At 41.7% G+C, this 25,762-nt stretch overlaps 1 protein-coding gene and 1 pseudogene across 5 annotated transcripts in view; one reads left to right on the top strand and one right to left on the bottom strand.

Moving 5' to 3' along the window:
* GARNL3 (GTPase activating Rap/RanGAP domain like 3) overlaps positions 1-25,762 on the top strand; it is a 170,371-nt gene that overhangs the window by 62,740 nt on the left and 81,869 nt on the right. For all 5 annotated transcript variants that reach the window (XM_009457312.5, XM_054659081.2, XM_009457311.5 and 2 more), the window contains 2 exons: positions 5,129-5,203; positions 25,580-25,679. In XM_009457312.5, coding sequence (XP_009455587.1) covers positions 5,129-5,203; positions 25,580-25,679 — 175 coding nt within the window. The remainder of the gene's footprint in view (positions 1-5,128; positions 5,204-25,579; positions 25,680-25,762) is intronic.
* Positions 14,014-15,006, bottom strand: LOC104008016 (density-regulated protein-like; annotated as a pseudogene).

The raw sequence follows: 25,762 nt of genomic DNA, 5'->3' as shown, positions 1-25,762 counted from the left end.
CACTCCATCCTTCAGGAGTGCAGATCTGGATTGATCAGATTAGATAACATCTTACTAAGTACTAAACTCCTGGATAGACAGAGCTATATTTGCAAAGGTCAGAGCACACATGCAAACATGCAAAAGTCTCTTTTCTGGACTCTTCTCCCAGAAGAATAACAAAGGGCTGGATGCATTCCAGTGTGAGAGGAGACCTAACCAACTCCCTCCTCTTTGCTGGCTTTGGAGGGGTAAGATCTCAGACTGCCTTCCTGTCTTCTTTCTTTCTACACCACGTAGGCTGATCTACCTTCACTAGTAGTTCTCCTTTAGTCTTGGTCTCACTCATTAGTAGAGAACCTTGCTAGAGAGGGTGGTTAGTGTAGGAGATGATTTGTTTATTCCTGTGTTCTGTTCTCTGCCCAAGGACCACTTTCGTAACACCCCAGTCCATTCTTTACAGTTTTTCCCAGATATGTTCTCTGTTTTTCATAATCATTTTCCTCTATTTATCTCAAACTGATATTCTGATTTACTCTTTACGGGCATTTTCTTCTCAGTTCTAGTTTTTGGTTCACCATGGTCACTACATTTTGAAATTCAGTAATTACACTTTTCATCTGAAAGCTGATTATAGATTGTCCCATTTTCATAGATTCAATATGCTCCCAAATTATTACCATAATTGGAAATTTTCAAAAAATTCCTTGTACTTTTTGTAGTAAATCTGTTTTGTAGAACATTTTCTCTGATATTTCAGATTTTACATTTTATACTATGAACTTATCATAGGATCAGCGATTATTCTCTTGATTCTTCCTTATTGGGTGTATTAGTTGGCTTAGAACGTCACAGTGCGGTAAAAAACAACAAGTTTATTTCTCTGTCATATGCAGCCAGGAACTCTAAGTGGGTGGTGGGTCTGCACCACACATTCAGGCTCAAGAAAACCTGCTGTCTTCAACATGAATTTCCAGATCCCTCTGGTCATTGGGGTTCTAGCCAGTGGAGAAGGAAAAAGCGCATGGAAGAGGTACCTCCCCTCTCCTAAAGGGCCTGGGTCCATATATGTACCCAGGTGAGCTTTGGCCCACCTTCAAGTGGAATTAATTCAGTCAAATGGCCACCTCTAGGGAAATGGGGTCTAGCTTTGTGTCCAGCTATGATTCTGCACTGTGACAAATGGCGAGAGTGGATTTTGGTGGCAGCTGGAGCTCTGTACCATCTGGATGAATTGAGGGAGAGGGCTTCTAGGTTGTGCAGTTTTGACATTTAGATGGGTTCTGATAGAGATTGTGTCATTCCTGAGCCAAATCTTCTCCCAAAAAAAGGAAGTGTAGATTTTTTATAGTTGTAATTGGCCAGATCAAAGGTTTGTGAGGACAATAGAAAGAAAATGGACAGAGACAGCTACCTGATAATCAGCTTCTCTACTGCGTTAAAAAGATTTTTTTCCGGAAGTGTTAGTTTTTTCATTCCCCAGTTTGCTGGGGCACTTTCTCCTTTCACAGCAGCTGACGTACTGGTCTTCATCAGGCCCCAGCCACCACAGCCCCCTCTGCTTTAGTTAGCAAGCTGTGTGAGCCAGCCGGGCTTGGGGGACACTGAGACTGCCACTCTGTGCTGGCCCTGAGTGTGACCAGTAGGATCTCCTGCCCACCTACTGCCCTCCCACCCATGCTCTCCTCAGGCAGGTCCTGCCAGCATGAGCTCAGGGTGTTGGTGTGAACCTGCATGGTTTGATTAAGTTACTGCCCAACCGACTTTCCCCAGCCTGTGGTGCTTCCGATTATCTGGCCTGCCCTTCACTTTGGCCTTTCCTTCATGATAGAGCTGGTAGAATTTCTTTGACATTTCTTGCATGATTAATGAACCTTCTCTGCTTTCCAGGGCCAGTATAGGTCTTACCCCTGTTTTTATATCCCTTTGGCCATTTACAATAGAAATTTGGCATTCATCTATTCCCATATTTCTTGTTTATGAATATTTAATGAGACCGATACTGTGTCAGGTGTTATGCTTAGCTCTGGAGATGCAGTGGTGAGAACAAGTAAATGTAGTTGCTGTCTTTTGAAGTTTGCTGGAGAGCGGAGAGAGCGCCTGAGGAAAGACAGGTGGGAACTAAATAATCATGCAGAGAAATGTAGATCACAACTCTGCAGAGTGCCCCAAGAACTGACAACAGGGTCATCTTCCCAGGCAGTGGGTCAGGGAAGGTATACAGAAGGAGGGGGACTTTGGTAGAACTGAAGGATGAGTAGTAGGGTTTTTTAGGGGAAGGTGAGAAAGGAGGGCCTTCCAAGCCAGGAAGTCCCAAGCATGTGTCCTTCGGTGAGAAGAAGTGGGGATGCTGGAATAGAGGTGGGATTGTGGCACAGTCATATTTGCAGTTTGCATAATCACCCAGGCTGCAGGCTTCGTTGTGAGGAGCCGCTTGGAGAGGAGCAGTGGTAGATGGGTGTCTAGACTCAGTAGGAGGTGGTTGTTGTCATCAAGGTGACAGATGATGGTGACTTGAATGAAGATGGGGATGGTGAAATGGTAAAGGTGATAGTCAAACCCATTAGCATGAGCTCTGTCTTTATGGATTTCATGAGTTCAAAGGGAGCTGAATTTCTTTTTACCATCAAATCGTTAAATTTGTTCTTCCTTTTTTTTCTTGAACTTTTTAAGCAAGACAAGCAATATGCTTCCTGTTCTAAACTCAACAAATGAAAAGAGCATTATTACGTATGCCTGTGTCTAAAATATAGTGTTTTATGATGTTTAATTTATATTTTTATATGAATGAATGACTATCAGCTCTTCTCCCAAGCCTTCGACTCCTAGATGAGACTAGTTATAGTCAGGACTGTCTCTAGCAACCTCTATTTTAAGGGTAACAAGTAAGGGGAGGGTGTGTCCCACGTCTTTATAGACCTATGTCAGACATTATTAATTGATCATAGTGCTCTTTTCTTGCCAAGTCCAGATGTCATCTCAGAATGCTTCTCCCAAAGCCCTTGAGGCAGCCTATACCAGTAACACTCTACCTGAAATCTACTTGCTTTTCCCTCTATTTTAACAGTGAGTAGAAACCCACAAAGAAGCTGTTGATGCTGAATCCTCTATACTTCCCCTGTGAAAACGGCAGTGACCCTATGATATCTAAATTTATCTTTCTCTTGTACTTTAAAATTGGCCTCTGTAAAGTTAGAGACAGTCCACCAGATTACCCTCACTTCTGACACCAACTACTACAGCGTTCAGGAGTCCCCAAGACCACTCTCAGGTTTGATAGTTTGCTAGAAGGACTCACAGAATTCACTAAAAGCTTCTAAGCTCACTTATGATTTATTACAACAAAAGGATACACAGTAAGATTAGCCAAGGGAAGAGGTGCATGGGACAGAGTTCGGGAGAGTTCCATTGCAGAGCTTCCCATTGTCCTCTCCTGATGGAGTTGTAGACAGCATTAACTCCTCCTGGCGATGATGTGTGACAACATCAGCACCGAGTGGAATGTTGCTCATCAAAGAAGCTCACCTGAATTGCGGTATCCAGAGTTTTTAGCAGGGCTTGATCCCATAGATGTGGTTGACCACCCACGTGGCTGACCTGAGCCTTCACCCCTCAGAGGTAGAGCTGATACTGTGTGACCCAAAGCCCTCACTATAAATCAGTGTGGCTCAGAGCCCCTAAGTAATCAGACACTAACACAGGTCATTCCCAGGTCTTAGAGATCACCTCCCAGAAGCTGAGGGCAAAGGCTAGACCTCTGTTTGGACAAGTTGAAATTCATGACTACACAGCCTCTTGGGCTCATCCTCAGTTTAGCGAATAGTGTAATGATCTGATGTCATCAAAAAAACATTTGCTTTTAGAAATTATTTTGCAGGAGAAAGATGAAATATAAAAACTGAACCTAGTCACGGACATTCTCTGGAAGATGGTTAGGGAGGGTGGTGGTTAGATGAGGACAATGGGTTTCTGGGGTCTGGCTACCTCTGTTCACATCCCAGCTCTACCTGTACTAACTAGTTAAGTGACTGTAGCCCGTTATTTTACCCTTCTCTGCCTCAGTTTCCTCGTTCATAAATGAGAATAATAATAATACCTACCTTGTGTTATTATGAGAATTAAACGAGATAATACATATTAAGAGCAAAAGAATGCATGGCATTCAACAAATACCAGATACTGTTTCTATATTTATCGTAGGAAAAATTTATCAATCTCTTTTAAATAATTTTCCTTGAGAAAATTCATTGCAGTTTTTCCCTAAATTTTTTTCTATTAATTTTTATACCATCGTATCTCTTAAGCACTAGTGAAAACATGAGGTAACCATCTTTCCTGAGAAATCACATTTCTGTTTTGCTGAGTGAGCTCTGAGTTAGAGAGGTGAGAAGTGCCCCTCAGGGCAGATGCGTTCTGATGAGTCTGCTGCAGATCTTTGTTGCAAATTGTGGGTAGATTTAAAGGCTAAAAAAAGATGTGTTGCTTTCCCAAGTCACTACTGAGAAAATCTAGAAGGAGAAAATAAGTTAAATCTTGAGTCAGTAATTTTGGACTCAAGTGCCAAGCCCTGGTGTGTTCACTCACCTCTTTCGAACATTGGGCCCCTTGGAGACTGTCTATTTGCAAGCATCACCTTGCCAGAGCTAAAACACAGTCTGCCTGCCTGGGGAGGGACTAATTGGCCTTTTGGAAACTGTTTAAAACTGAATGAAGCACAGGCGCTTTCTCCGATGGTAGTAGAGCCTTGAGTTCTTGCCAGCCACTAATTGTTCTTTAGGCTTTCCTGTGAAGGAGGCTGAACTTGAGAGTTGGCTTTTGGTCTTGCCATCTGTGAACTGCCACTTGTCCACATGTGGTGTGTATTAAGATTGTTTTTGCTGGGAGCATCAGTATTGGAATGTGTTCCAATTAAAATGTGATGCTCTTGTTTTCCACTCTTGCAGGTTAGGCATTCCTTACTCTTGGGTTCCCAAGGACAGTGGGAGCCAACTGTATGAGTACCTGCCTGATAGAGCTTTAAAAAAACTGTTAGCTTCTAGGCTGGGCACTCCAGCCTGTGTCCTTAGATGTGGCTTACTTATAGGATAATTACATACAGATAGAAGAGACATTGTAAATGCTTCCTAATTGAATGCTTTTTCCCCCCTAGCTTATTTCCAGTGATGCTGATGGAGCCATCCAAAGGGCTGGAAGATTCAGAGTGGAAAATGGCTCTTCAGATGAGGTAAGGAAGCCTCCCCACTCCCTGTAATGCCACCAAGCACATGATTATAGTGCCTGGGATATAGCAGTGAAAGAGTTCTGGAAGAGGTAAATAGAGCTTTTCAGAGCTTTGCTTGAAGCAAATGGAAGGGAAATGTCAGTATTCTGGCATGGAAGGTGCTATTCATAGGGTGACACATACCCTTTAAAAGATCTATGTTAAAACCAGGTAGACACAGGAAGTTGTTCTGCCAGCAATGGGACCAAAGACAATTCTGCCACCCTCTGTGAATGGTCCCAAGTCCCAGTACTTCCTCTGCCAGGCTGATCAGCTTGGCACAGCCATCCGAGCAGTGCCAGGGTCCAGGAGGGAGATGCCAAAAATTACTGCAATGACAAAATGTCACCAGGAAAAGAGGCTGGTACTGCCTACTGCTCCTTGGGCCACGCCTACTTTCTGGGCTCTCTGGGTCTTCCTTGCTGCAGGCCACAGGACTCACCTTGCTTTTTTTTTTTTTTTTTTTTTTTTTTTTTTTTTTTGCCACTACCCTCTCTATCCCACGGGGTCTACCCTTTAAACTGCAGAGTATGGCAAAAACTCGCCAGCCTTTTTCTTCTTTGCTGCCTTTTTGCACGGTAGCTCATCATAGCTCTAGTTCCCTGACCCTGACCCTGGGCAAGGACCCCAGCCACCCTGAGCCTCATTTTTTTTTCATCTGTAAATTAGAACCTGTCTCAAGATTATTGCAAGAATTCAGTGAGCTATGTTTGTGAAACTCCTAGCACTATGCCTGGCACATAGTAAGCTTCAGAAGTGCTAGTTATGATGCTATTGATGGTTATTGTTATTGTCATCACTGCCACATTGCCAGTTTTCTCCTGACCACCTCCTAATGCAAATTCTCGGTAAAGAGCTATGAATTTAACTTGAAAGCCCATGACATTTGGGAAGTGATTGCATGTTTTCACTCTTGGCCTTAGCCGTGTACATTTACCTGACCCTTGCCATTGACATGTTAGCCAAATGGAGGCTGAATACCCCTGAATAGGTACCCACATACTTCTTGTTCAGAATGATGTTAGCTGACCCACATAGAAGAAGGAACTCATGGAGAATTTTGCTTCTGAACCTTAGAAACATCCCTCTCCAATGGCCTGGCCCCTGGGACTAGATAGCCTCACCACCAGAAGCTTAGGCAGCCAAGGGTTCTCAGGAGCTAAGCCAGGCACAGAGGCATTGAGTTATTGCTCTCCAGTGCTTGGAAAGCTAGCGGCCACCATGCCGAGTTTCTACTTTGAGAGCCCATGGAGGCTGTATACCTTGAGACATCTTTCTGCTACCAAAATTTTGCAGAACTTTAGCCCAGCCTGAAATGGACAAACCAAACTGGACTTTGCCACCCTACGTAAGCACAACTCTGGCCCCTGCCACATCCAGTGTCTGGAGGAAATACACACCTCCCAGGAAAGACATCAATGGGGCCTTCATGTGATCCTTAATCACCATACACTTGGCAGTCAAACACTGCTCACCTGGCCCTGCCATACACCAGAGGATAGGTTCTGGGACCCAGTCAGGGGTTAGAAATAACCTGTGCTTGGGTCATGATCAGGAGTGGCTTAAGAGTCAGACTTCCCAGGGTTCAAATCATGGCCCTACAACTCACCAGCAATGTGGCCTTGGGCAGTTCAGTTGACATCTTGGGAACAATTTGGGGGAGTTACTGATTTCACAAGTCATTGCAGTCTGTTGTGTTCAAAACACAGTCCATCTCAAATTGCTTCTCTGGAAATATAATATCAAGGATCGAATACTGTTTTAGGTTTTATTTCCACCAAAACTACTGAGCATGATGCTCCATTGGAGCACCTTGGCTGTTTTGTATTGGTGGTCTTCAGTTAAAAGTTTCTGGCCAATGGTACTTTCTAGCCTGATAAAAGACCTTGTGGGCACTTGACTTCCAGAGGGAAAAAACAGCTGGCTTTCTCTGAATTAGGTAAAGCAGTTAGTGCAGTAAAGGACTCACTATATATAGTTGCTTAAAAATTCTCAAACCTCTGAACAAACAAATTGCAAATTTTGTTTTGGGGTTATTTGTGCTTTTATTATTCAATTGTAAGAGTTTTTTATATAGTCTGGATAATTAGACACTTATCAGATATATGATTGGGAAAAGTTTTCTCCTATTCTGTGGGTTATCTTTTCACTTTCTTGGTTGTGTCCTTTGAAGCATAAAAGCTTTAAGATTAGATCATGTCTAGTTTGTCTTTTTTTTTCTTTCATTGCTGGCACTTCCGTTGTCATGTCCGAGAAACCATTGCCTAATCCAAGGTTGCTTGGTCACTTTTTATAATTTACTGTTCCCTTGAGATAATGTCAAATTTGTCTTTTATTTCTTTAAACATAGTGTAATGGTTTTATCATCTGCGACCGAGAATTCCAATATGTGAAGTTTTTGTGGCTGTTGTTTCATTGTTTTCCTCTGGCCTATGCTCCTCATGTAATGTGCTTCTGCGTGTGCTAGGCTGCCTGATTGTGTGCTACTTATTGTTCCTGAAAATTTTTGGGAATAATATGAAGCCTAAGATGAGTTGCTTTTTGGTAGGGAGGACTTATGTTTGCTTTTGCCAGATAGATACCTTTAAACCAAATACCCATCTTGAGACCTTTTAAACTACCAAAGTGCTGCAGATTACAACTACAGATTTATGTGAAAGCTGGCTTGTGGTCACCACACCTCAGAGACACTCCCCTGCTCAGCTCTGCTCAGTGCTGTGACAACTTCCTTGTAGTTTTTGGTGGTGGAGGTGGTTTCTTCTGATTCCCTCTTCCTTCAGTGTGCAGCCCTTTGGGATCCTAGCATAATGTGGGGCAGGGCTCCTATTGGACTTGCCTACCCCAGTGGGTCTTGGGATTTGACTCTTTGTCCCCCACAAGGTCACCAAAATCCAAATTCAATTTTGCTGGGATTGACAAACATCCTCAAGCCAAAAAGGACTTTCATGCTGCATTTACCTCTGTGGGTTCCCACTTGCCTTTCAGTTTTAATTGGCAATTCCTACAATCTGGTAAGCACTCCAGTGCTTTTTTCCCACCCCTCCCCCCGGCCAAGACAGAGTCTTGCTGTGTCATCCAGGCTGGAGTGCAGTGACACTATCTCGGCTCACTGCACCTCCGCCTCCTGGGTTCAAGCAATTCTCCTGCCTCAGCCTCCCAAGTAGCTGGGATTACAGGTGTGAGCCACCATGCCTGGCTAATTTTTGTATTTTTAGTAGAGATGGGATTTCACCATGTTGGCTAGGCTGGTCTCGAACTCCTGACCTCATGATCTGCCAGCCTTGGCCTCCCAACGTGCTGGGATTACAGGCATGAGCCGCTGCACCCGGCCTCCAGTGCTTTTAAGGAGATGATTTTAATATTTTTCTAGTACTTTTAGTTTTTTCAGTGGGAGGGTTGATCTGAATAACCTAGCCTGCCATTACCAAAAACATAAGTTATATCGGGAGTGCTTTTCATATAATGTGACAAAACATTCATTCAACTGGCATTCATAGGGTCATTTCCTAGTGCCAGACAGGCTGAGCCCTGGATGTAGGATTGAATAAGCCTGCTGAAGTCCCTGCTCCTAGGGGCCTGCAGATGGCAGGGAGAGCCATCAGTAACCAATACAAACACATAGAAGGATTGCAAATTTTGGTAACTACTGTGGCAAAAACAGAGGACCATGGTGCAAAGAAACGGGAAGAGCCCTATTTAAGATGGGGTCGTCAGAAAGCCCTTACCAGCGACAGCCAGTGAGGCCAAGCCTCTGAACAGTGCTTCTCAGACTGTCCATCTTTTTAATTTCCGGTCAGTTGCAGGAAATTAAATATGTGATCCTACTCTGCATAACTAGTACACAGAACCCACCTTATGCAACTCATCAAGGAATTGGATATCATCCAGATTGGTCTGGACAGTTTCATGAGATGAATCCACTGAGCATGTACTTACATGCCACAGGCATGTCAGAACACTGTAAAGATTTCTTGTACACCTTGTCATGGGCTAGTAAACAGTTTGCAGATTGGCATCCATCAGAATGGACCATACTTTCCTGCCTTAGAGTTCATCTGGGCCAATCCCCTTCCCAATGCATGAGTTCCTGCATCAGCTTTGCCAGCAGTTAGCTGATCTGTTCCTGCTTGAGTATATCTCCAGTAATGGGAAACTTGATACCTCCTTTATAGGACTTTTTTCCTCCTGACACCAATCAATTCTGACACCAACTGAGTGTCCTACAATTCAATTCTCACACCGACTACCTGGAGTTAGCATCAGACTCCACAGGTTTAAGGGCTCAGTCCCACAAGACTGTCCTCATTTCAGAAGCCAGTCACAAGCATTGGGTCCCCAGATTACCTACATTCCACATTCTTACCAACTTGGCTACAAAGTCAGGTAGCCATTACCACAGCCTCCTCCTCAGCTTCCATAACTCCCTAAAATCACTCACAGAATTCATGAAAGCACTTTTTTTTTTTACTATTACTGATATATTATAAAGCATCAGTCCCCAACCTTTTTGGCACCAGGGACCAGTTTTGTGGAAGACAAGTTTTTCCACGGACCAGGCAGTGGGAGATGGTTTCAGGATGATTCAAGCACATTACACTTATTGTGCCCTTTACTTCTATTATTATTACATTGTAATATATAATGAAATAATTATACTACTCATCATAAGGTAGAATCAGTGGGAGCCCTGAGCTTGTTTTCCTGCAACTAGACGGTTCCATCTGGGAGTTATAGGAGACAGTGACAAGTCATCAGGCATTGGATTCTCATAAGGAGCACACAACCTAGATCCCTCGCATGTGCATTTCACAATAGGGTTCATGCTCCTGCGAGGATCTAATGCTGCTGCTGATCTGACAGGAGACGGAGCTCAGGTGGTAATATAAGTGATGGGAGTGGCTGCAAATATAGATGAAGCTTTGCTCACCCACCACTCACCTCCTGCTGTGTAGCCCAGTTCCTAAGAGGCTATGGACCAATACCAGGGGTTGGTCTGTTATAAAGAGTACAACTCAGGAAGAACCAAATGGAAGAGATGCATAGGGCAAGGTATGGGGGTGGTGGCATGGAGCTTCAATACCTTCTCCAGTTGTATCCATATTTTCAGTACCTCAATATGTTCCCCAACATGGAAGCTCCCTAAGCCCCATGATTTAGGGGTTTATATAGAGGTTTCATCAGGTAGGCATGACTTTTTTTTTTTTTTTTTTTTTTTTGAGACGGAGTTTTGCTCTTGTTGCCCAGGCTGGAGTGCAATGGCGCGATCTTGGCTCACTGTAACCTCCACCTCCTGGGTTGAAACAATTCTCCTGCCTCAGCCTCCCAAGTAGCTGAGATTACAGGCACCCACCATTGTATCCAGCAAATTTTTATATTTTTAGTAGAGACAGGATTTCACATGTTGGCCAGGCTGGTCTCGAACTCCTGACCTCAGGTGATCCGCCCACCTCGGCCTCCCAAAGTGCTGGGATTACAGGCATGAACCACCACGCCTGGCCAGGTAGGCATGATTAATTAAATCATTGGCCATGGATGACTGCCTCAATCTTCAAACCCTCTCTCACCCTGGAGGTTGGGGTATGGAGCTGAAAGTTCCAAGTTTCCAATCAAGGCTTAGTCTTTCTGGCAGCCACCCCTGATCCTGCAGCTATCTAGGAGCCCCCTGTGAGTCCCCTCCTTAGAACAAAAGATGTTCCTGTCACCCTTATCACTCAGGAGCTCTGTGCTAGGAACCACTAACAAAGACCAAATACGTATTCCCATTATACCACACCCCTAAAGCAGTTAATTGCATTTTTCAGAATCTCTTAATTTCTAGAAAGGTCTTTTTATTGAACATAATTCACCTGTCTACTGTATTTTCTTTTTCTTTTCTTTTTTGAGACACGGTCTCCCTCCCTCTATCACCTAGGCTGGAGTGCAGTGGTGCAGTGATGGCTCAATGAAGCCTCGACCTCCATGGCTCAGGTGATCCTCCAACCTCAGCCTCCTGTGCAGCTGGGCCTACAGGTGCAGGCCACCACGTCTGGCTAATATTTGTATTTTTTGTAGAGATGGGGTTTTGCCATGTTGCCCAGACTGATCTTAAACTCCTGGGCTCAAGTAATTCGCCCACCTCAGCCTCCCAAAGTTTTGGGATTTCAGCTGTGAGCCACTGAGCCCAGCCTATATTTTCTTTTTTCTTTTTTTTCTTTTTTAACACAAGGACAATTTTAATCCTACACTCTCCTATAGTATAACAGCATCCATTGCTAGCTATCTATGAATTGAAACTGCATTTGCTAAGAACTGTGAACATTAAGAAGCTTTACATGAAGTCACGTGTTGATATAGGCACATAGACATCTTCTAGCACCAACAGAATACATACGTAACACATACCGAATGATCTTGATGGATAAATTTGCTCCACCAGGTAATTCTATTTAGTAAAATTCAGTTAATGCAGAATCCCATTTTTAAAATTTACATCTTTATTACACATTTTTTTATTTTTAAAAAGTCATTCCAGATTGTAATTTGCATGGCAATAAACAGTGGCTTCATGGATTCTTAGTTTCTTAAAGCTGTCTATAGCAATTTAAAACACAAGTCTTCTTTTCAATTTGCAGCACCTGACTTAGAGTTTAAATTCATCGAATGTACTCATTAAAACCGTTCATTTTCTCTTGTGAGAAAGACATGTTTCAATTGCTATTTCCCAAACTATCTGTTGAGCATGGGTGTGTATTGTTTTTATTTGGTTAATAGAATTACTCACACAATTTGTAGCCGGAACAAAAACCTCTAGCCTCTCTGAATGGCCTTCCACTCAAAACAGCGATGATAATAAATGTCTAAAATGTATCTGGGGTCTGCCCCAACTTGATATCACCAAACATGTTTCCAAGTTTTTGTTTTTGGTTTTTTGGGTTTTTTTTGAGATGAAGTCTTGGCTCTTATTGCCCAGGCTGGAGTGCAATGGCGTAATCTCAGCTCACTGCAACCTCTGCCTTCTGGGTTCAAGCGAGTCTCCTGCCTCAGCCTCCCAAATAGCTGGGATTACAGGCACCTGCCACCATGCCCGGCTAATTTTTGTATTTTTAGTAGAGACGGGGTTTCACCATGTTGGCCAAGCTGGTCTCAAACTCCTGACATCAGGTGATCCACCCACTTCAGCCTCCCAAAGCACTAGGATTACAGGCATGAGCCACCACGCCCGGCCTGCTTCCAGGTTTTCTTAGAAAATATGGTTTTTAACTCTATGCATAATACTCTACCACGTGATACACCATCACTTCTTTATTTCCCAGTTGTTCATTTCTACCATTTTATACTTGTAATTTTTTATATTATAAATAATATTGTAATGAACACCTTCATCCATAAGTTTTATGCGAGACTGGTTATTTCTTTAGAATAATATCAAAGAAGTGGCTTACTGGTTCAAACAGTACATGTGGTTTTAAGGCTTTTAATATAATTTACTGAATAATCTCCAGAGTAGCTCAAAAAAGTCCTACCGACAGTATGTTATTATGCCTCCAGAGTCGACTTGCTAACAGTGAAGCAAATTCAACCACAAATTTATTAGATTCTCACCTATCTCAAGATTATCACATCAAAGAAGCAAGAAGATGTATTACTGGTGAGGAAGCCAAATTCAAATTCTTTCAGAAAATTCACTCAACTTTAGATCTGTAAAATAGTCAACAGAAATGCTTCCCACAAAAAGTCTACAGGGCTTTTCCAAAAATAAAAAGAGAGAAAGAGAAAAGTCAGGCCAGGCACGGTGGCTCACGCCTATAATCCCAGCACTTTAGGAGGCTGAGGCGGGTGGATCACGAGGCCAGGAGACTGAGACCATCCTGGCTAACATGGTGAAACCCCGTCTCTACTAAAAATACAAAACAATTAGCCGGGTGTGGTGGCGGGTGCCTGTAGATCCAGCTACTCGGGAAGCTGAGGCAGGAGAATGGCATGAACCCGGGAGGTGGAGCTTGCAGTCAGCACCACTGCACTCCAGCCTGGGCAACAGTGCGAGACTCCGTCTCAAAAAAAAAAAAAAAAGAAAGAGAAAAGTTAGTACCAAATGACCAGAATTTTTTATTTGACTAAATTCTATTCCATGCATAAGCGTGACAGTCTCCTGTGTTTATCTGACTTTGGCAATAAAAAAACAAGCAGCCTTGTGCAATGGTGCGATCTTGGCTCACTGCAACCTCTGCCTCCCAGGTTTAAGCGATTCTCCCACCTCAGCTTCCTGAGTAACTGGGATTACAGGCGCCTGGCTAATTTTTTTGTTTTTGTTTTTGTTTTTGTTTTTGTTTTTGTTTTTGTTTTTTTTGAGATGGAGTCTCGCTCTGTCACCCAGGCTGGAGTGCAATGGCGTGATCTCAGCTCACTGCAAGCTCCGCCTCCCGGGTTCATGCCATTCTCCTGCCTCAGCCTCCCAAGTAGCTGGGACTACAGGCACCAGCCACCACACCTGGCTAATTTTTGTATTTTTAGTAGAGACCGGTTTCACCATAGCCAGAATGGTCTCGATCTCCTGACCTTGTGATCCGCCCACCTCGGCCTCCCAAAGTGCTGGGATTACAGGTGTGAGCCACCGTGCCCAGCCAATTTTTTTTTGTATTTTTAGTAGAGATGGGGTTTCACCATATTGGCCAGGCTGGTATTGAACTCCTGATCTCAGGTGATCCACCTGCATCGGCCTCCCAAAGTGCTGGGATTACAGGCATGAGCCACCATGTCCGGCCATATATACATTTTTTTTAAAGGCCTGTCTCCCTTTGGCCATATCAAGATTAAGCTCAGGTCATTAAAAACAGACAGATTTTCGAAATCACTTCTTTACTTCTCCAAGATCTTCAGTGCTGTCATCATTTACCTCTGGCCAGTTTTCCTGAATAACATCAATTATGTCATCTGTAAAGTCTTCCTGAATGATAATTTCTTCCTCTTCTGTTACTGAGGCACCACACAATTTTTGAGCAAAAAATCTTTGTGCTTTTTTAAGATCAATTTCAAAAGTTAGAGGCCACACATTCATGTTACATGTTTCTTCTCTGTTCTGGGAATTTTGGCTGTGTAACCTTTTCTGGTATGGCCTTCTTTTCTTTGTTTTATTTGACCCCTTTCACCTCTCTTTTGTATTTTATTCTCCTCTTCTGCCCCTGCTGTTCCTTGACCCTCATTAATTCCAGCTTCTTGTTTGGGTGAATTTTCTTTTTTTTGTTGTTTTTTGAGACGTAGGCTGGAGTGCAGTGGTGGGATCTCTGCTCACTGCAACCTCCACCTCCCAGGTTCAAGCGATTCTCCTGCCTCAGCCTCCGGAGTAGCAGGGACTACAGGCATGCGCCACCACGCTTGGCTAATTTTTGTATTGTTAGTAGAGATAGGGTTTCACCATGTTGGCCAGGCTGGTCTTGAACTCCTGACCTCAAGTGATCTGTCCCCCTCGGCCTCCCAAAGTGCTGGGATTACAGGCGCGAGCCACCGTGCCTGGCCCTATTTGGGTAAAGTTTCTACAGTAAGTTTTGCAGATTCATTTGGAAAATTCTTCTCTAACCATTATCTACATTTAGCAACATTAGGCATGTATTTACAGTAGCCTGTTGGTAATGAACAGACTCCACAATAAAGGACTCACAGTGGGTAATCAGCATCTAACTCGGCCCTGTTCCTTAGGTCTCCTTTGCACTTGGCCCCATAGGATTCAGAAATGTCTGCAGCCATTTCACAAACCCAGGTGGTTCCCTCTGCTATTGCCAGTTGAAGCGACACATGAAACTATCATCTGTATTTTCCACTCAGTGTTTCTATTTATATTTTCCATAGCCCCAGACTGTAAGTCTGAGCCCTCTTCAATGTGACATCTGTTGTTTTCCTCCTAAGACACAGGATCAGTTCCATCATTGTCATCCTTATTGCTGTTCCTTGGACACATGTGAGGTTGTTATTGAACCTTTTGGACCAAAGTGCTCAGAACCGAACACAGGGCTCTGGGCATGCTCCACACAGCCACAGAGTGGAGCAGGCTCATCCCCTTCCTTGCTGTAGACACTACCTCTTTTTATGGACCCTAATGACTCGTTATGAACCTACAATATGTTACTTTGCCCACCCCCCATCTTTTTCACATGTGCTGGTGTTTAGCTGTGGAGCAGCGCTATGATATAATGGAGACTATTTTGGAGTCAAACAAACCTGGGTTCAAACCTCAGCTCTACCACTCTCTAGTTTACAATTCAGTGTCTCTGTGCCTCAATTTCCTAATGGGTAAAAAGGGAGGGGAAATCCTTCCTTGTACCATCTGACCTTGTCCTTCAGTAATTTGTATTTTGTATCTAAGTGTAGGATCTTGCATTGTCTACATTGAATTTAATCTCATTAGTGTGTCTCATAATTCCTAATTGTCAAGACTTTTTGGTGACATCTTGATTCTGTCACCTGTCCTGTTAGCTAACCCACTGAGCAGCTTTATTTTACCTTCAGATGTGCTTGTCTTGCCATCTGTGTGCTTATTCAGATTATTAATTAAAATGAGTGTGACCCCTGGGTGGATCACTGGGGACCTCCCTTACAGCTCACTTGTATGTATCAATTAGTAGATGGTGCAGCAGAGGGGACAATCTTTCAGCTTTTTACAAATCTATCTTCCTTAGCATTGGGAGGACTCTTTTTTTTTTTTTTGAGACAGAGTCTCGCTCTGTCGCCCAGGCTGGAGTGTGCAGTGGCGTGATCTCGGCTCACTGCAAGCTCCGCCTCCTGGGTTCACGCCATTCTCCTGCCTCAGCCTCCGGAGTAGCTGGGACTACAGGCGCCTGCCACCACACCTGGCTAGTTTTTTCTATTTTTAGTAGAGACAGGGTTTCACCGTGTCAGCCAGGATGGTCTCGATCTCCTGACCTCATGATCCACCCGCCTCGGCCTCCCAAAGTGCTTGGATTACAGGCTTGAGCCACCGCGCTCGGCCGGGAGAACTGTTATACACTGTTGGAGGATATGAAAATTACCACAATCTTTTGGGAAGGCAATTAGCAATAATTAAAAATGTGTATACCATTTGGCAAGACCTTCTATTGCTAGGACGTATATTGTAGCATTATTTAAAATAGGAAAAAAACTGGAAACAGCATCAATTTCTTTCAGTAGAGGAATTATCATGTAAACTATGGTCCATTTACACAATGAACTGGTTAGTGGCCATTAGAATGAGGTAGACACATATGTACTACTACACAAAAAATGTTTAAGATACATGTTAGACATAAAGGCAAGTTCCAGAATGACTTGTTTAATATCATGCCATTTTTCTTAAAAACAAAAAAATGGGAAATATGCTTGTGAAGATGCGAGAAAATTTCTGAAAAGATACAGAAGAATATAACAGTAATTGTTTCTGGAGAATGGAAATGGGAGCTCAGGAAAGAAGCTGGAGCTGGAGGACCTTAACCTTCCACTTGATGCCCTCATATACTGTTTACATATTTTACAAGCTTATATTCATTCAACTGAAGAGTTGAATTTTTTAAAAGAAGAATCTATGTAGTTGTTAAAAAGAACAAAATAGATCTATATGTATTGACATAGAAATATTCCCGGGCTGGGCATGGTGGCTCACGCCTGTAATCCCAGCACTTTGGGAGGCCGAGGTGGGCGGATCACGAGGTCAGGAGATCGAGACCATCCTGGCTAACATGGTGAAACCCCGTCTCAACTAAAAATAGAAAAAATTAGCCAGGCGTGGTAGTGGGCGCCTGTAGTCCCAGCTACTCCAGAGACTGAGGCAGGAGAATGGCGTGAACCTGGGAGGCAGAGCTTGCAGTGAGCCAAGATGGCACCACTGTACTCCAGCCTGGGCGACAGAGCAAGACTCCATCTCAAAAAAAATAAAAATAAAAATAAATATTCCCAAGATATTTTCTTTAGCAGAGAAACATTTTTCAGTGTAATATCTATACTACTGTCCCATTTATGAAAACAAATTATGTATATGTATATATAGGCTTATGTATGTATATATATTTTTGTATGTATATATGTATGTGAATGTGTGATATGTGTGTATGTGTGTATAAAGTAAACACATCTTTGTAAATGCATAAAAAGATCTGGGATTATTCAGACCAATCTAGTAGCATGGTTATTAGAGGGAAAAGAAGTAGGTTGGGTCATGGAGGATGGGGGAAAGAAAAAGATTTTAACCTTTGTGTAGTTTCACGTTTTTATAATCAGCTTTCATGCTTACATTTGTAATTTTTTAAAAGTTTTAGTTTGTTTTTTAAAAGAATCCATTTTCCCTACTGCCATGTTATCTCAGCAGTTTAACCTAGGAACTGAAGTAAAATCAGCGTAACTGCATTCATTCATGTATTGAACTCACTCTGGAATAGACTCTATGAAAAATCAAAGGAATTATTTTAAAACTGTGGATACCATTTGTATTCTGAGTTTCTGTATTTTGTGGATTCCCTGCTTAAAGTCAAATATTTGAGAACACTCAAATAAAACCAGGGCGTCATATATGGATTTTGATTACATTATCCTCAAAATATCCTGGCCAGATTCAGTCTTCCTCCGTCACATCCCACAAGTATAAGTAGGGGGTGGGGGAAGATAATGAAGGCAGTGAGAAGCTTTGGTGGGCTTTGGATCTGATGCAGAAATGATTCAGGACTTTTGGGTCTCTGTGGGTATGTACAGGCCTGAATGCAGCATGAAGCAACTTGAGTTCATTTCCCTCTGTTGTAGCCTTTCATAAATGTTTACCTAAAGGGCATAAAATAAGCATGAGTGTTTGCAATGTTAAACTTCAGTTATCTGGAAAGTGTACTCATCAGCCTATTTTCTCCTAACTTTCTAGTTGATGTCAAATGAATAATGTGTTCCTGTTTCATTGTCGCCTTAAACTCCTATAGACAGAGTTTCTATATCTCCAAGATCTTTTGTAAAATAGGTGACACTTAAATTAGTTAGGATTTATTGTAGGTTAAAACCACAATTAGGTACTACTTCACCAACTCCAGAACTGCAAGGACTGAAAAGCTAAAAGTTTGGTCAGAGAACGTGGAACAACTAGAGCTCTCATATATCTTGCTAATAGGAGTTTAAATTGGTGTGTGTATCCTCTTTGGAAAATTTTTTGGCAGTATCTGCTAAAACTGAACACACATACGTCTGTGTCACCGGATGTATACCCAACGGAAGTGAGTACTTGTATCCACCAAAAGACAGACTCAAAATGGTCATAGTGGCTTTATTCTTTTTTTTTTTTTTTTTTTTTTTGAGACAGAGTCTCACTCTGTCACCCAGGCTGGAGTGCAGTGGTGTGATCTCAGCTCACTGCAACCTCCGTCTCTTGGATTCTAGTGATTCTTGTGCCTCAGCCTCCTGAGTAGCTGGGACTACAGGCATGCGCCACCACACCTGGCTAATTTTTTGTATTTTTTGTAGAGACAGGGTTTTAGCTTTGTTGGCCAGACTGGTCTCGAACTCCTGACCTCAGGTGATCCACCCACCTCGGCTTCCCAAAGTGCTGGGATTACAAGCGTGAGCCACCAAGCCCGGCCAGTGGCTTTATTCTTAATAGCCAAAAACCAGAAACAATCCAAATGTCCATCAATAGAAGAATGAATGCGTAAATTGTGGTATTCATCCGGTGGACTACTACATGGCCATGAGAAAGAGTGAACCACTGCCACACCAGTAACACAGGTGAATGTTGCAGACCGAATGACAAAGGATAAACGCCTGACTCAAATACACATCATATGATTTCATTTTCGTAACGCTCAAGAGCAGGTAAAACGAATCCATGGTGATAGAAGTTAGGACAGTGGTTCTCTTTTGGCATGTGGTTGAGTAATGACTGGGGAAATGAACAAGGGAGCCTTCTGGAATACTGAAAATATTTTCTATATTGATCTAGGTAATGGTTATGAGGGTGTATAAATGTAAAAAAAATTATTTGGCTGTACACTTCTTTGTGCCCTTTACTGTCCATTAGTACTACACATCATCGGAACCTGGAGCTTATGTTCAGAGTTCTTCTTCAGGGTCCTGGGAAAAGTGGGATTTTTGTTGTTGTTGTTTTTTGTTGCCTAGTCTCCATTGCTTTTGTCAGTTCCTGCATGTATTTTTGTCTTTACACCTCATCAAATGTGGTTTTAGCAAGGGATGGGAAGTGTCTTGCTCTGTGAGACTCACAACATTTTTGGAGTTGGGTTATTTCCCCTGTGTTTTGGTTAAGTATTCAGTGAAGAGGAAAGTGAAATAGGTAACTTTTATTTTAATTTTTTTTAATTTTTAATTTTTTTTCTTAAGAAACAGGGTCTTGCTCTGTTGCCCAGGCTGGAGTGCAGTATCACTATTATGGCTCACTGCAGCCTCAGCCTTCTGGGTTCAAGTGATCCTCCCACCTCAGCCTTCCAAGTAGCTGGGACTACAGGCACACACTACCATACCTGGCTACTTTTTATTTTTTAATTTTATTCATTTATTTATTTATTTCTTGTAAAGACAGGATCTAACTATGTTACCCAGGCTAGTCTTGAACTCCTGGCCTCAAATAATCCTCCCAACTCGGCCTCTCAAAATGCTGGGATTATAGGCATGAACCACTATGCCCAGCCCAGTAATTTTTTAATCATTAAAGAAAACTCCTCATATTGACAGTTGGTATTCAGCATGCCAGTGCCTCTGGAGTCCCATCTCTCCCTCTGCGATGCTGAGCAGCACCTTGCGCCTCCCTGTGGTGTTCCATTCTACACTTGGCAGTGTTCAAATCTCTGGGAGGCAGACAGTTGCAAGTGCTTCAGAAGCCTAGGGCATGCAGGTCATTTTCCATGCCTTTGAATCCCCTTGGAAATCTGCTAAAACCCCTAGACCCCTTCTCAGAATAATGTTTTTAAATACATGAAATTAAATACATAGGATTACGAAGGAAAACAGTTGTATTGAAATAATTATCAACATGATTTTTGAAACCTAAATTATGATACAGTAATATATATGATTTTAAAATACATTAAATAGGCCAGATGTAGTGGCTCACGCCTGTAATCCCAGCACTTTGGGAGGCTGAGGTGTGTGGATGACTCGAGGTCAGGAGTTCGAGACCAGCCTGGCCAACGTGACGAAACCCCGTCTGTACTAAAAATACAAAAAGCAGTCAAGTGTGGCCGGGCGCGGTGGCTCACGCCTGTAATCCCAACACTTTGGGAGGCCGAGGCGGGCGGATCACGAGGTCAGGAGATCGAGACCATCCTGGCTAACACGGTGAAACCCCGTCTCTACTAAAAATACAAAAAATTAGCCGGGCGTGGTGGCAGGCGCCTGTAGTCCCAGCTACTCAGGAGGCTGAGGCAGGAGAATGGCGTGAACCCAGGAGGTGGAGCTTTCAGTGAATCTAGATCGCGCCACTCTACTCCAGCCTGGATGACAGAGGGAAATTCTGTCTCAAAAAAAAAAAAAAGCTGGTGTGGTGGCACACACCTGTAATCCTATCTACTCGGGAGGCTGAGGTAGTAGAATTGTTTGAACCTCAGAAACAGGTTGCAGTGAGCCAAGATCACGCCGCTGCACTCCAGCATGGGCAACAGAGCAAGACTCCGTCTCAACAAAAAATAAATACATTAATTAATTAATTATAATACATTAAATAATGAATCTAGCAGCAGGCCTCATAAATACTGTAATTTTGAAAAGTGAAGAGTGTAAACAGTATTTTAAGATATCAGCAATCACTATAATGAATTCTGAAAATATCTTTGATTTTTTTTTTGTCGGCATGGTTACCAGAACTGTCCATTCTATCGTTTTTTTGCATATATTCATAACTGAATGAAACACTAAATTTTAGTTAGAACTTAGGGAAAATAAAGTTATATTTGTTTTGCCCCAACCAAGTTTATGCCCCGCTCTCTGTGCTGAATTCTTTTAGAACTGGCATAGAGCATTGTTTCTCAAAGTTCAGTTTTCATCAGAACCACTTGTAAAACAGTTGCTGGTTCCCCACTCATAGAGATCTTAAGGAAGAAGTTTACGATGGGCCCAAGAGTGCACATTTTAACAAATTTGAGAAGCACAGAACTAAGATCTGTTGCTGCTACCTGAAAGAAGCTTGTCTGTGCCATCCACGCATCTCTTGGAGGCCCCAGAAGTTTAAACGTCCTGATGACAGCTTAGGAGTTTACTCTCTAGGCGAGAGAGAAAGACGTTCATGACAGTGTTGCTTTTAGTAGAACAAAGAAAAATAACTGTGATAGGCAACTGATCAAGCACAATAATGTGCAATTATGCAGTGAATACATGGAGTTGTTATGATGTAAATACATATTTATTAATAGTCATAGTGGGAAAATGTGATACCAAATGGTATGCCTATTGTGATCTCTGTATATGCAAATGAAAAATTGTGGAACAATACACGAAAATGTTAATTTGAAAATTCAGGTGATTTTTGTTTAACCTTTGTTTTCTAATAGGGCTAACAAGTTTTTTTTAATGTGTCAAGTAAATAAAAGTTTTAGAAATACTAAAAAATAAAAAAATAAAAAGTTTACTCTCTAGGCTCTGCTCTAGCTTTGTAGGATCCAAGGCCTTGGGACCATGACACCAACCACTGTGGAGTCTGGCTGAGGCCAGCTTCCTTGGCTGGACTCCCCCTGTGTCTGGTCAGCTGATGCCTGAGGCTGGCTGGTGGGTCATGCCATCGCTGCATGCCCTGCAGTGTCATAGTGGAAAGACCTGGAGACCAGGAATACTGCCAGTAGTTCATGGTTATAAAGTAAATAACTGTTGATAATGAATCATGCGAAAGTCCTACAAGGAACAAAATCCAATGATATGCTTTCACCAAAAGGTAAAAACTAAGAGGTAATATCTTGAATAGGTAATCAAAATTAACATCACCACTGAGGAACAGATGGGTATTTTGAAATATGATAAGCTGAGGACAAACCTCACTTACATGGTATTCCAGCCAAGTCTGTATACCCTGAATCTAACTGGGGAAACATCAGACAAACCCAAAATGAGGAGGGAAGATGCTGCATTCTTCAAAAATGTCAAAATCAGACACAAAGAAGGGAACTATAGACACTGGGGCCTACTTGGGGGTGGAAGGTAAGGAATGAAAAATTACCTATTGGGTATTATGCTGATTACCTGAGTGACAAAGTTATCTGTTTACCAAACCCCTGCAACACACAATTTGCCCATGTAACAAGCCTGCACATGTACCCCTTCAACCTAAAATACAAATTGGAAAGAAAAAAAAAAATAGTGACAGTCAAAAAATGTCAATGTCATAAAGACAAAGAGTCAGTGGAAATGTTGCAGATGAAGGGAGTCTAAAGAAACACAATGAAATGATCCTGTACTGAAGAGAGAAAATGCTTAAAATGACATTGTTGACTCAATTGACAACATTAGAATACAGATGGCATCAATGTTAGACTTAGAAAAGTTGATAAAGCTCAACTGTGGTTACGTAAGAACATAGCCCTACTCTTGCGAAATACACACTGAAGTATTTAGGGATGAAGCCTATTATTTTACATCTGAGTCTTAAATGGTTCAGAAAAAATATTGTATATGTGTGTATGTTTGTGTGTGTGTTGGGGGTTGTGAACAAATGAGCCAGTGGGGTAAAACATTAACAGTAGGTAAATCTGGTAAGTAAAAGGTAAACATGCTTTTTTACACTGCTCTTATTCTTGCAGCTTTTATATAAATTTAAAATTATTTCCAAATAAAAATTCATATGTATGTAGCAATAGCTAGTTTTTTAAAATTCCAGAAAATCTGATAAAAGCAAAATAATACTAAAATTTTCACCTACGTTTTTACTCCTTAATAGGCTTAAAAGGCAGGACATAAAAAAGGACACAGAAGATGATGTAATGGTTAAGATAAAAAAAGAAAAAAGAAGAAACCTCTGGAATTGGAACTGGTTTCAGTTCCAGCTCCACTACTTATTATCTCTGTAACCTTGGGCAACATGTTTAAACTCTCTCAGTCTCAATTTCCTCATCTGAAAGTAGGGGGATAAAATAGAATCTATCTCATAAGGTTGATGGGTGGTTCTGGAGATAATGCATATAAAATGCTTAGCCTAATACTTGGCATTTAGCACTCTCTCAATGCATGTCAGTATTTCCAGAGCAATGACAAGGACAGAGAGCTTCCCGTTTCATTTTATAAGGTAACATAACCCTGAAAGCATGACAGAAATACAAATAGAAAGGAAGCCTATAGATCTATCACACAAATATGATACATAAATCATTTGTTAAAGTCAAGCAGTATATTAAAAGAATACTATACCATGACCTAGTAGGGTGGATTCCAGAAATGTAAGAACCTTTCAATGCCAGAAGAGCTATTACTATATTCATTATTCATTCATTACATTACATACTGTGATTCCCCCCATTTAACCTGTTCTCTCAACAGTTGCCCCCAAAAAAAGCTTTTGGTAAATTTAATTTTCATTCCTGAGAAAAGCCTCTTTGTAAACTTCCAATTGAAGGAAACATCTTTAGCATGATAAAGAAACTGACCACAGACATCTAGTAAATCGCTAGAGGCATGTCAAAGTCAGAGAGTATGTTCCAGTAGTCTGTCTTACATACGTGGCACGATGGAGATATCAACAAAGCTGCAATAGAGTGACATCAGTCATGCAGGAAAACTGACATCTAACACAGTCTCAGCCCAGACCATGCAAGATTCAGACATTTACTGTAAACAGTAATTTAATGCCTTATAAGGATTGAGAATGATAGAGTGTTCAATAAGTAGAACTGAGTTAATTGATAAATGATTTGGGGAAAATTGATCCTTCAGAGCATACATCAAAATAAATGATAAGGAATGAACTATAAAAATGAAACATCTGAAAGAATATAGAGGTAAACAGTTTCGTTAATGCTGGGATGGGGGAATTTTTGATAGTAATTAAGCAAAAGCCATAAAGGGAAAAAAATGAAAAATTTGCTTATGTAAACATTTTGAAACATCTATGTGGCCAAAAATACCATAGAACAAGTTTAAAAGCAAAAATTTGATCAGAAGAAATTATTTGCAATCTATTTCAAAGATTTCACAAAAGAATACAATAATCAGAAAACTGGCAAAGGACATAAACAGGTAACCCAAAAAATAATTGTAAATGACCAATAAAAATATGAAGAAAAGCTTCAATCTAAATGTTATACAGGCCAGGCGTAGTGGCTCACACCTGTAATCCCAGCACTTTGGGAGACCAATAATCACTTGAGGCCAGGAGTTCGAGACCAGCCTGGCCAACATGGTAAACCGCATCTCTACTAAAAATACAAAAATTAGCCGGGCAAGGGGGCATGTGCCTGTGATCCCTGCTACTCAGGAGGCTGAGACAGGCAAATCACTTGAGCCCAGGAGGTGGAGGTTGCAGTGAGCCAAGATGGCACCACTGCACTCCAGCCTGTGCAACAGAGTAAGACTCTGTCTCAAAAAAAAAAAAAAATACATTTTGCCATTAAATTGTAAGGAGGCAATGTTGACAGTATAGGGAAGATGGTACCCTCAGCCATTGCTGGTGGAACTATAATTTTGTATCAGTCCTCCTAGATGTCAGATTGGCATTGTGTTGCAGATCCTCGACAACGTACATACCCTTTGACAAAGAAATTTAACTTCTAAGAATTATCCTAAAGAAATAATTGAACAAGTAAGTATGCAAACGTGGAATTAGAAGATGATAAATTTTATTTACAATAACAAAAATTGGAAGCAGCCTAATTGTCCAGTATTATTAGTTGTATCTATATAATAAAAGAGTATAGAGCCAATAACATAGGATTATATTTATTGACATGTAAAATAGTTATTGGCAAAGCAAGCCACAAAACTGTATATTCAATATAATTTCATCTTATTAAGAAAAATACATATGTATATGCATGGGGAAAAAAAAAAACAGAAAAAACCTACCAAAACATGGATTAATTCTAGATGAATTGTGCCTGTTACAGGGGTAACAAAAAGAAGGGGGTTCCTCTAGGGGGCACCAACTCCCAAATACTGTGGAAGTTTCAGCCCAGAAAGGAGAGGTACTTGGTACCCATTTTAGGAATAGCTGAACTCACCGGTTCACTGGTTATTTTTCCTACACCCCAAAGGCCTCCTGGATGCTTCCACGATGTGAATTTAGACTGGGTGTCTTTTCTAATGAGAACATGCAGCCACAGCCCTTGGGTGTATGCTTTTAACAATGATTTTTCTGGTTCTTTGGCCGCTGGTTCATTGCCAGCTTCATGTTTACTTTCTGAATAAGCCTCTTAATGTCACAACTTTGTTCCATTACAGAATGCAACTGCCCTGCCTGGTACTTGGCGAAGAACAGACGTGCACTTAGAGAACCCAGAATACCACACCAGATGGTATTTCAAATATTTTTTAGGACAAGGTAATTACGCTATTGTGGTGGTAGGGAAGAAAGGGTATTCAAAATGGAAGTTAGTGTTCATATAATTTCTGGTATCCTATATG

Source organism: Pan troglodytes, chromosome 11, assembly GCF_028858775.2.
Source record: "Pan troglodytes isolate AG18354 chromosome 11, NHGRI_mPanTro3-v2.0_pri, whole genome shotgun sequence".
Lineage (NCBI taxonomy): Eukaryota > Metazoa > Chordata > Mammalia > Primates > Hominidae > Pan > Pan troglodytes.
Note: the sequence above shows the minus strand (reverse complement) of the source record. Positions and strands in the feature narration are given on the sequence as shown.